Source organism: Rhopilema esculentum, chromosome 8 (genome assembly GCF_057945365.1).
Source record: "Rhopilema esculentum isolate cy_ngs chromosome 8, ASM5794536v1, whole genome shotgun sequence".
NCBI classification, from domain to species: Eukaryota; Metazoa; Cnidaria; class Scyphozoa; order Rhizostomeae; family Rhizostomatidae; genus Rhopilema; species Rhopilema esculentum.
In genome coordinates, this window is record NC_142822.1 from 11,846,503 (window position 1) to 11,859,065 (window position 12,563).

Consider the following 12,563-nt stretch of genomic DNA (forward strand, 5'->3'; position numbering starts at 1 on the left):
AATAAATACACGTAAATCAGTGAAGGCTATCAACATAAATCAGTGAATCGCTTCAAAGTTGCACGCACAGATTTCAAGCCAAGAGTTCTGCAGATCGCTAATTGGCATGCATACATTTACAGAATGTGATTCCATTTCAGCATTAGCAGGTAAAGGCAAGGATAGAGCTCTGAAGTTATTACTGGCCAATAGGGATTACGTAGCGGTTTTTTCGAACCTTGACAATGACAATACATCGATATTGTCAGCCCATTTGCTAAGCAAACTCGAGGAATTTGTTTTCGCATTGTATGGAAAGCGACTTCAAAATTTCGAACTTCTCCGCTACCAGCTTTACTGCTCAAAGGGTGGGAAAGTTGAACCAGAGGCTTTGCCCCCATGCAAATCAACTCTTGCTTTACATGTAATAAGGGCCAATTATCAAGCTTGGGTGTGGAAAAGAGCCATTCTCCAACTTCCCGATGTCCCATCTCCCGACGGCCATGGCTGGGAGGTCAGTGAGGACTCAATAGCAATCAAATGGCTAGCTAGCAATAAAGTGATGGAGCTGTTTAGCTGCCGTTGCAAGACATCGTGCGAAATTTAATCATGTTGCTGCTTACAGGCAGGATTGAAATATACAGATCTATGTGCTACTGAATGTGATAGCATGGGTGTGGGAATACCATATGAACAACCAAACGAACTTGATCAGAATGCTTATGCGACAATATCAGAAAGTGATTTTTCGGACTTTGAGGATGATTAATTGATGACCATGCTCCTTTCAAACGTTTAAAATTTTGTTTTGAGACAATACGATGGACAATAATATTTTTTGGCATAAGACCCCCTATGAACCCTCAGCAGAGGCCTTGCCCCCCTTTCCAGGAAAACATCATGTTTAAAAACTAATTTTATCATAAGGGTTTTGAATTTTTAAACAATATCAGATTAATGCAAGGAAATTAAGATATTTGGAATGCATTCTGAGCACATATGATGTTTGCAATTTGAATCAACCCCCCCCCCCCCCGACCCGATTCGTTGCTAAGCTACCATTTTGAAGCGTTCATCATATGTTTTCGTATTCAAGTACCATATACAAATATTTTAAGATATATTCCGTTTGTTTCTGCCATAGAGTATTAGGATCCTGTCAACTGACGGACTAGTCCAACCCAACATTCGATCACTTCTTAAGGGGGGTAAGTCTCCCTCCCCCCCGTAATATTTGTGAGTTTTCACAAAGTGGGCTTAACCTGAAAAACTTTCCTTTGCAAGGGTGCTACAGATAAGTATTTTTCGTAAGTTGATTAAAAAGAAGAATTAGGTCTATTAGCAATAAATATGGGCTACTGTGGTTTTGCAAGAAGGAATGTTTTGAAACAAAAAAATCTTGCATGGAACAATTTTTTTTAGGTTTCCAAAGCATTTGATTAAGATTTTTATGGAAAAATCTAGGTTTCCAAAATGCCCAAAATGCCGCTTTTAAGGCGATGTCCCAGCCACTGACCCTGAAATCAAATGCTTGGACAGCAACAACAACACTTTCTGCTTCCACATGGAGATGGAGATGAAAGGACAGTTATTTCAAACACTGGAAATTATGTAAAAATACGCTGAGAAAACGAAGCAAAGTAATCGAATAAAACATCCAAGCTGCATTTTTATAATACTTTTAGCAATAATAGTGTAGTCGAGTCAAAAAGTTGATTGAAATCATGGGAAGGCGGAGGTCAAAAAGGAAGGCACCACCGAAGAAAAAACTCGTTGGCACGTTGGAAACGCAGTTTAACTGTCCATTTTGCAACCACGAAAAATCTTGCGATGTAAAGATGTAAGTTTTACTCTTTTCAATCAAGGAAATCTCCTTTTAAAGTGCAAGTATTTTTCCTGGAGGTTACTGCAATTTATGTACTTGTAGGCCTTGCTGCACATTATTGATGACTTTTCCTTTGTTTTGGCAATGTGTATCTGCTAATTGAAAAGAAATCCATGAATGGTTGTGTTGTTAATGCTCACACCGATCTAATCATTGCGAAAAAATGGAAGATTTGACCAAACTGCAAGCAAAAAAGCGAAAAATCATCTGTCCATGCTTGTTATTTATTCAAGTACAAACACTTCAACTTCTCGCTCCCTTGATCAAGAAATGACTCGTGAAAAATGATTTTTTAAAAGTTCTTGCAAGCGTTTATTTGCCGGTTTTCTTTTAAATCTGTAGTTTAAAACAAACTGAACTGAACTGAACTGAACACAATCACTGATTTTTTATTCAGAAGACATACCCAATTATTGTGGTTTGCAGCTGGTTAAAAAGACTCAGTTAAACCAATTACCTGTTCCCTACAAAGATATCAATAAATATTAATATATATTAATATGTGTATACAGAACTCAATCCTGTAAAAATTCTGAAGTCACTTGAATGTTTATGGAGATTATATTTAGAGATTATCAGGACATTTTCAGTATATTTACAACACTGCAGCAGAGGAGGCCTTTTTTAACCTTGAAAGACAAATTTTGAACAAACGGTTGGAAAAATTGATTTTCTCAGTCCATGTTGGTCAGTTAAATGAAATCATGAAATCAGTTTGCTTAGGTTCATTATAGTTTGAATTATTTATTTTGAAATTACAGAAAATTCTTATTGTGTTTTAGGGACAGACCTAGAAACATCGGAAGCATATCATGCAGAGTTTGTGCTGAAGATTACCAAACTTCAATAACATGTATCTTTTCATGTTCAGAAATAGCAAATGTTTTTTCAAAGGTATTTCAGGTTAGAAAAACTTCTGATAAAATGCTTTTTAGCTCCTTTTAACAATCAGGGGAAATGTTGCCAATTTTTCTGCTGATATTGTGATCTCAAGATCATGCTGCATTTGTCTAAATTTTGAAGCAATAGCAGGCCTGGCCATTTTAGGCGAGCGATCACCTGCGTGCACTTTGACCTCCTCCTAGATTGCTTGAGAAGGGCGATCATTTGCCCTCCTCTCCACCAATTTTAACATTAACTGCCCACCTTAGGTTTTTATGTACATTTAAAGCTAACCATATTTGGCACATCTTAAGCTTCTATTTATTTGGGAAATGATCACATGTTTATGTAAGTTACATAGAAAAATTGAGTATCATATTACAATCATCAATGGTGTGGCAGACATTTTATTTTTCATAGTTTTTTAAGCCCCTGTCTACCTGTATTCAAATCTTTCAAAACTTTATCAGATAATTTTTTCTATTCTAAAAATACCTGTCCACTTGCGAACTTCTTTTAAACATTGAAAACAAATGCAAAATTGTACAATTTTGATCTGGCCTGATGGCTAGTGATAACGGTGATGTTTGGTCGCTGGATGAACTAGACAAAAGATCAGGCCTTTATGCCTTTTTTAAGAAGGCTACCTCGCAGACAGAACAGAACAGTATGTCATTCAACAAACTAAATGGTTAAAAAAATACAATATCATGGAAATTTTAATTTGGTCTGCTACGTACCTTACTGTTCAAAGAGGATGTTGAAACCAAATGAGATAAGCATTTTCAAATGTAACTCCTCTGCCCCCTTCCACATGGAAGTGTGTTAACAGCATTTTAGTAAAAGTCCACAATGGAAGGAATTTTCAGAAGAGGTTCGAGGAGAGTTTTTTAAGTTAAAGTTTCATGTTTGTCTTGTCTTGGGCTGTAAAACAAGCAGAGGAATTTGGTAGAGTTGAGAGCATACAGGAAGTTTCATGAATTAATGAATCAAATCCAAGTGAGCATGAATTTATAATTATGAAGCACAGTAAAAAGAACTTGGTGTTATCTTTTTCAGTTGCAGAAAGTACTTAGAAGATAATTTTCTTCTCTATTTTTATAACCATTTTCTTTCTAGCTAGTGTATAAATGCTTCTAAAAAGTTGTTTGCAAAATCGCCTGCCTGACACCAATAAAGAGAGCCATTTACCTACCAAAATTCTTACGGCCAGGCCTGCAGTAGTAACACTTAATAGAAATGGTAAACATGCATTCTTTGTGTAGAGTTTTTTGGGTAGAGTATTTTTGTGTAGCACCCTTGTCAGAGAAAGGGAAGACTTTGATGTCTATGGTGAGATGATTGACTGAAAATACCCTTAACTTGTGATAGATCTTTCAGAACCAGTGGATGTTTACAGTGACTGGATTGATGCTTGCGAAACAGCTAACCAATAGCAGATATTGATGAAGATAACCACAGCCAAAAAGACAAGTTTCTTATCAAGTAGATTTTATTATGTGACAATAAACAGTGGGCCTTCTATACAGATATATATATATATATATCTATATGATTTTATGATCCACGTTTAAGGAACATGCCCTGAAGGCTGCGGAAACAAAAAGTAAATTGTTAAATAGATAAAAGGAAATAGTTAAGCTTTTTCTCCCTTAGGTTTATCAGTGCTGGGGTATTAGACTGTCTTTCATTTCAAGTGTTTTTCTTTTGGGATTAGAAACCCTGGTATTTTATTGTATCAAACTGAATATTTCATGTGGCTTTTCTTCAAATCTACAATTTCATTAGCAGGGGCAAGGCAGAAGAAAATTGTTGGTGTACAGCTACCCAAATTTTCTGACAATATGGAGTCTCTAAGGTGTGACTATTCATAATACTGAATTTTGGCCAAACTGCTTTCTGTGAATTCTTGAGCGATTTGAAATTCACATTTAATTTTGTGAGCAGGAATAGAGTACATAAAATTGATGAATGTTCAAAGTTTGTCAAGACATTGGAGCAATTAATAATAAAATTAGAATCTAGAAATTTGCATTTGCCAACAAACTCAAGAATGGAAAGTTGTTGTGTGTGGTGCCTGCTACCACTTGTTTGGCCACCCAACCCCCCCTGTTTGTTTGTATCTTCATTAAGTGCAAAAACTCTTCTTCTTTTGAAATATATTCTATACAGAACGTAAAAAACCATTAACTTGGTATCCTTCATGTAGTCCTAAACCTTAATTTCTGTGTCATTTGAAAAGTCTGTTCAGGATATTTATTTATCTTTGATAAATGTTGATATATGAATCATGGATACCCTCTTTTTGTATTCTGATTGTCTAATTGTTGCTCTCTCTTGAACTGTTTGTTTTTCTATGTCAAGAAAATTTTTAGTGGATATGCTTATCTGAAAGTGCGGTGTGTGGTGCATTTGAAAATAATGCAATTAATGGAGAATTCATTCAAACAATGTGTCATACGCCACAGCGAAATATGAGACTCTTTCTTTAGCATAATTTGAGGTAGAAAACCCAATCATGTTTTTTTTATTAATCTTGATGATTTAATTTCACACACAGAATGCTCCAAGTTTGTTTTCAAGAGTTATTTTCAATTGGTCAATTGGAATTAAGACACACTTTAGATGTGGCATACCTCTTCTGAGATTCCAAGAAAGCGCCCCCTCATTAGTTTATTGTTGATCAATATCATAACTGTTAGCTCATGTAAAACAGTTGAATGTTATTTTCTCTTACTACGCTTTGTGGAGTCTATTCTCCGACTTCCGAAAAGGGACTGACATGCTCAGTGAAATGAAGGTCACCTGAGCCCACCCCAATGGCTTTATAATCTACCACCGTAGATTCCTTCTATTTAGAATTATCAGCATCGATCACAATGAAATATCCAATTTGCCAGGGAGAGGAGAATAAAAGGGAAGCGTTAGAAATTTCAATAACAATATCCAGAGGCGCCTTCACCAGGGGGGGGGGGGGGTGGCTGGAGGGGCAGAGGGGGCAAGAAATGCCCTGAAATATAAGAAAATGTTATAGAATCTTATTGATTATTGATGATCACTTTGACCGCTCTCGTTATGTTAATTTCTATTAGAAAATATTAGAAAAATGATAAAACCAGCACAAAAACACAAAGGTTGAAAAGGCTTTCTGTAGCAAGGTGGGTAAAAAGAGGGAGAGCGGCAAAGAGAATAGTAGATAAACAAAGGACCTGTTCCCTCAGAAGTACTCCAGAAACCAAAGAAGGATAAAACGGTATTTGCAATCAATCAATCAATCAATCAATCAATCAATCAATCAATCAATCAATCAATCAATCAATCAATCAATCAATCAATCAAAAACTTTATTAATGTGTCAAAAAATATTTAGCTTACAAGCTAATTGGGGACACAACGAAAAAAGTATATAAAGTTAAATTAGAGCATAAAAAATGAAATTACAGTATAATTATTAAAACATAAAAATTTCTAAAAATCCTATGTACAACTAAACTAAAGTCTACAGTCTAAAAGAGTTTCTAAGTCCATTCTTCTTATACATTTCTTGAATTGGGTTATTGTTGTCACCTCCTTGATAGCTCTCTTTAATTTGCTCCACAGATATGGGCCAAAGTATCTTACTGAATTTGAATTTGCAATCAAAATTTTACAACCGGCCCATTTATAACAGCCATGAAATTTTTAAATCCAAATATTGTGTATAATGACAAAGCCATTTAATACCCATTTTTATGTATGGATATTTATTTATGTATCGTCAACATTTTCTCTATGTTTAGAATCATTTGTGGTAGAAAAACTCAGCTGTATGGTTGGCACATATGCATGTTAATATTTTGTTATGTTACCCCCACCCTCCCTAACCATGTTAGTAGAAAAATTTGCCCTCAGCACCAACACTGCCCCTCCTGCCCTAATCTTGTGCAGGCGTCCCTGACAATATCATTGCAAAGTGAACAATTCATATAAATTCGCGAGTGGATATATCCCACAGGGTCTTACGCCAATGTTGTTTGTTGCCCAAGTTTAGCTGCGTTGTGTATTTTATTCAAAGATCCGAAACAAGTGGCTCAAATTTTAACTTAAAGTCAAAAACAAACATTGAGGAAAATAGGACCTAGAACAGCGCCTTGATGTACTCCTGACACGATACCCAGATTAAAAATTGTAAGTTTTATTTATACGAATTTATTGTTTCCAAAATTTTAGCTAAGATTAAGTTTAAACACTTCCATTGAAACGTTGTTTATGGAGATTTCCAATGGGCAAATCCAGTAGGAGATAATCAAAGATTTGAATAGGTTTTTTGGGTTTTGTCATATGATTCCGTTTTAGTTAACGACCATTAGTGGCAGGTCAGACGGAAGGCTTCAGAGCTATTTATCATATTCATTATTCATAGTTAGATTTCGCAAGGTCAGTCGATTGTTTTTAAAATGGGCCTCTTTCAGCAAAAATAAGGCTCCTTTGCCAGATGTGAGGAGGCGTCTCTGACACTTTTTCAGAGTAGAAAACGTAAGAACATAGATCGAAAACTAATCTCTATGTTCATAATTGCAAGCATGCAAATGAGCACCGTATTTGCATTTGTATTCACCATGCATGCAAAATTTATCGCATATCCATGGCGGTCATCTTTGGAGCCTGAAAGTCGGCTTGGCGAGGTGGTTGATTAAAGATCGACAGAAGAATTACAAAAATCTCCTGGTAACTCAAACCACCGAAAACTCGAATAACAGCTAACTTTAACTGATATGCTTCCCCTTGCGAAATATATTGATATGAAAATGCCCCGATAACTCGAACCCTTTCACTTGTCCCTTGGAGGTTCGAGTTGTCGGTAGTTTACTGTAGAACAAGGGTTCTTAATTGTTTTCAGTGCCGGGCCAGAAAAACATGGGGATTTTCTCCGAGGGCCTCTGAGTTTTCGACTTTTACTTTGCTTGTGTTAAAAAAGTTGCACAAAATGAAGTTCGGATCTCAGACTTACCAGGCTAATTTACAGCTAAGATAGGCCGGCCTATTATTTCTTGTTAAGCAAGTGTCTTAATTAGATTCTATATTCATAAAATCTATGTAGTGCGCTTATTTTCATGAAATAAGTTTTGGAATGGGGGATGAGAGGAGAGAAAAAGGGAGGGCGGTGATAAAATTTAGGAACATGATGCTGGCTTGATGTTAGAGGGATTGGCTCAATGTGCAATACCCGACGGATTTACACGCCCAAGGCCACGGATAATTTTCTGGGAGAGGGGGACTAAAAGCTTCAAACTGTAACAAAGTATATAAGCCAAAAGTTGATTTACACAAAAATCTGCAGCATGCGTTTCTTTTACCAGGTTGAATCAGAAGACAGTGGTGCTATTTTTAGGTTACGACGTTGATATTCGTTTGGTCGACTAAATGCACTTGAAGTCGGATCCAGGGACGACGTATTTTAAAGTGGAGCCAAAATTCAATGATTGCGTTTGTATTAAAAATGCCGCCACCATGGAATTATTTTAGCATAACAGCGAATGCTCAACTTTTCTACAAATGAATGTAACCAAAATAAGATGGAGAGAATAGATAAATAAAACACAGTTTGGCAATAAAGCATTAGCCAGTACCCTCGTCCACACACGCTGCCTCATACACATACACTAATAAGCATGAACTTCATGAAATAAAGATTAAGTCTGGCCTTTGGCGGAGGTCATGGTGAGTTTATCAAAGACCTATTGAATTCAATGGAAGTAGTAGAATATTTTGCTATAAAACGTTTAAATGATTAAAAAAAGCTTTTCCAATTTTTGTACTCTATTTCGGACCAATTACTGGACAACGGGACGCACATTTTCATCCACTGCAGATAAAAAGAAAGTATCAGAACAGTCCAAAAAAAGTAAATCGAATGTGTAAAGTGTAAGACAAAAATATTTCTTCGAGATAGAGCGCTCGGTGGGCCGGATAAAAACTTGCTGCGGACTGGAGTTTTAGAACGGCTGCTGTAGAGCAAAAGTGGTTAAAAGCAGTGTTGCCAAGCGCTGGCAAGTCCTCAATCTCAATGTTTCTGAAACTCAATCCCAAATCAATCCCAAATTTGTCCAATGTAAATTCCTTCGTAGAGGTTATAGAAAGGGACAGATATCCCTCTGCAGCCTTGCCTTCTATATTACCTGTTCAATGAATTACACATTATTCAATGATAAGGTTGCTTGATTTGACATGATTAATCGAGTTAGCTACCATAAGAATTGAGTTACATCAAAGTACACAGGATAAAAGTATGAAGGCTTAAACTTGAGCATTTTGTATGAAGTATTATGGCATGAAGTATTATGGCATGAAGTATTATGGCATGAAGTATTATAAGTAGTATTTGTAGGTAGTATGAGGTATTATGGCTGTAAAAACAGCAGATAACTTTCAAATTTTCAGTCAGTGCAACAGTCAATGTGAAAACTAAAATGAGATCAAGTAAAATGTACACTCCCTTTCCAAAAGCATTTGAAAGGGAGCCAATAACAGAACCAAAGGAAAAGTAAATTGCTTATATTTATAGAATGACAAATAGAATCACTACACAATTTCAATAAATCAAAGAAAAAACTATAAATTACATAGAATTTCACATTCAAGTCAATCATTCTTAATCTTGTGATTCACTACATTGTCTTTAGTAGTGCCAAACGGGTTACATAACAGTCAATTTGATCAATCCATGGACCAATAATAAAAAATTATCTATTCCTGTCTGATAATCCCAAAAAAATTCCCAATTTTTACTTTGAATCCCAGATAACAATTTCTGATCCCAGCAGCTTTTCCATAGTCCCAGTTTTGTGATATCTGAAATTGAATAATCCCAAATGGTAACCCTGGTTAGAAGGGGGGACACCAGTTGATATCAACGATCTGTTTGGAAAATGAAGAATTTCAGAGGGTCATGATAAAAGTACCGGCGAAGATCAAGTAAGTTATCAGTAATTACCCCCCCCCCCCCCCCGCCCCCGGATTTTGATGTCATGGCTTTCCAAAGCTATTGTTTTGTATATTTTTAAAGATTGAACAAAACAATAGGGCCGTGGCCCCCTCTGCTCTCAAAATTTGATGGATTTTCGGAAAAATCATTGTTTTGTCGGAAAATTCTCCAACTTGAGCTGTCGGTAATTCTCAAACTCTTGGCACCTTAATTTTCTTGGACTAAAGTACTTACCGTAAATTTGAGAGGCAATTCACTTTTCTAAAGAGAATACTAGATTTCAACAAAATGATTTCTCAGGATTTACCTATCACCTATCACCAATTATGTGCCTATCACCAGATTTTTGAAAATTCTGTCCCAGATTTGGAAATTTATGCAATTCCCCCAGTGGATATTCAATTTAAAAATAAGATTTTATCATTAAAATTTGCTTTAAATAATGCGTTTTCCGACGAATTTGAAGTATTAGATCATAAACAAATTTCTTCATTTTACCCTTGTCCTAATCTACGAATGTCAGGAGCGTTCACAGTAAGTATAGAAAAAACAGACAAGATAAGAAGCATATTCTAAATTTATTTCCAGCTAAGGAAAAAGTTATGAGTTTTTCTGCCGCACCCCCCTTTACAATTACATGAAATGCTGCTATTTAAAAAAAATCAAAGAAATTTTGTCGGAAAATTTTTCTTTCTGGCCCCCTCTAGAATTCATTCGCCACGACGCCCCTGGGTGATATTCAGAATAAACGTATGTGTGTTGTTCCATTGCTGTAAAAATGGCTTCTTGCATTCTCAACATATTGAACTTTAAATCGAAACAATGTAATAGACATTTTACCAATCGGCAATGTTCATTTACAAAGACGTATGAAGACATTCGTGTTGTAAAATTTTGTGACAAACTAAGTGGTAGAAAGGCTAAGTAATCTCGATGCAATAAAATAGTAACTGCCAAAATCTCTTGCATTTAAAAATTCAAATCACTTTAACTGTTAAAAATTTGCTACAATTAATTTATGGCAGACATTTGTTTAATATTTCCAGATCGGTTTTGAAATATTGCCAATGAGAGGGTTTACATACAATCTCTGCCATCGTAGGCTCCATGCTGCAATATGCAACAGGGTGAAAAGTGCAGTAGGCAATTGGCGTAACCTAAAGTTGAAATGGAAAGGAGGCAGTTAGCGTAACCCAAGGTTAAAAGGGATAGGGGGCAATTAGCATAACCTAAGTAAAATTCTGTAAACCACTCCCTTTCCACATAATATCATTGCACTACATCCCTAGCAGAAAAAAAGGAAAATTTTGATATTTCCCTCCCTCTCCAGGACACTTAATCAAGTTTGGAAATAATATAACCTTCGCCTTTTCACAAAAATGTAGATTAACATCTTTTAGATAACCCAGATTGTGCAAAACTCTATAATAACGACAAGTTTCGGATAATTGGCAGAGCCCGGTCTTCCTTCCATCTTGCAGTTTTGGAGTCGATCTACATAGAAACGAAAAAGCCGCAATTGTGTAAACAGAAGGAGTTCGTTTTCTCTCTTGGACTCCAGTGGTAATTTTTCTATAGGCTCGCGGCATTGATTGGTCAGCCGGTCTTGTGCTGGCGTTTTTCTGATTGGCCCATTTCGATCCCCAACTGGGTATATATTTTTCATCGTGTTAATTCGAACCCTGATTCTAACGTTTTATGCTCTGAGGAGTGTCAGATGAAAAAGCTTTTGGCTTGTTGTAAAATGTTTGCTTTTTTCAAAGCCATTTTCGAATAATGATTATGTTTTTCTTTTTATGGAGGGCATTTGACTTCTTAGAAAACCATTAAAGATCTTAGTTAAAGAGAAAATCTTCTAAAAAGCATCTTACGAGTTCTAGTCAATAATTTGCCGGTAAAATTGTCTTAGTGAGTGCCAGTAAATATTTGCCGACGACACTGGGCGTGGTTGGAACCAAACTGTTTTTGAGGGTTGTGTTGTGGGCGTTTTTATTGAGCGTTGCACGTCACATTTTGCTCGGAGAAATTTCCATGAAATATCATGTACCTAGTTGAAGCATACTATGGAGGCAAAAAGCGGCGAGTAAAGGAACTAGGCACCCTACCAGTTAATGCCGTAGCCCACCTTTACCTTTTAATTTCGATGATGTTATAAAACATTGCAAATTATTCTTGGAAATGGATTACAGTTTGTCCAAACCTTGAAACATTCTGACCCGTCCCCACGTTTTGTAGTATGCTCGGCAAATATAAGAGACCTAACTGTTCTCGATTGCTGTTTTTGTTTTTATCGATCTTTCTTCCATCTATAAACAATTCATTATAAATTATAAGATGATAAAAATAAAAGCAAAAGGTCAAATCCGAGTTCTACTGACAATTAAGTGTTCGAAAGAAAATCAACATAAACACAAATCTATCATATAAACACGAACAATGCGTGTGTTATGACATAAGGAGTCCGCTTCACCTTAGGACTGCCTTGAGTAAAATTCTCAATTGGCAAGCGCACCGATTGGGCAACCTCAACAGCATCGTTTCTCAAGGGCCTGTTTCGATCTACATATATTCCCTTGTTTAGAGTTTCGTATCTGTCGTTTGTTTTGACGGTTTATACTCGGAAGAGTGTCAGACCAAGAGCTTTAGTATGTCAAAATATTCACTTTTTCAAAGCCATTTTTGTACCACCAAAGGAATGTTTGCAATGCAATCAATTTTTCGATACAACGTCAGTTTCAAATATCTTGCGCGTAGAATTTTGGCATTTAAAAGAACAATTACATGACAGCCATGTCTCCATTCTGGCGCGGTTACGCAAAAATGATATTGTAAAGATGACGTCAAGCTGCAACT

At 36.1% G+C, this 12,563-nt stretch overlaps 1 protein-coding gene across 1 annotated transcript; it reads left to right on the forward strand.

Moving 5' to 3' along the window:
- Positions 1-1,522: 1,522 nt before the first annotated feature.
- LOC135694764 (transcription elongation factor 1 homolog) lies at positions 1,523-5,056 on the forward strand. The gene is made up of 3 exons (XM_065213633.2): positions 1,523-1,819; positions 2,647-2,717; positions 4,118-5,056. Exons 1-3 carry the CDS (start codon positions 1,704-1,706, stop codon positions 4,180-4,182), a joined length of 252 nt encoding a protein of 83 aa, XP_065069705.1. The 5' UTR covers positions 1,523-1,703; the 3' UTR covers positions 4,183-5,056.
- The last annotated feature ends 7,507 nt before the right edge of the window (positions 5,057-12,563 follow it).

Excerpts from the sequence above, each read along its gene's own strand:
- LOC135694764 (XM_065213633.2), top strand. The coding sequence starts at position 1,704 with ATGGGAAGGCGGAGGTCAAAAAGGAAGGCACCACCGAAGAAAAAACTC. Across the intron at positions 1,820-2,646 it reads AAATCTTGCGATGTAAAGAT|GGACAGACCTAGAAACATCG; the intron begins GTAAGTTTTACT and ends ATTGTGTTTTAG. Across the intron at positions 2,718-4,117 it reads TTACCAAACTTCAATAACAT|ATCTTTCAGAACCAGTGGAT; the intron begins GTATCTTTTCAT and ends AACTTGTGATAG.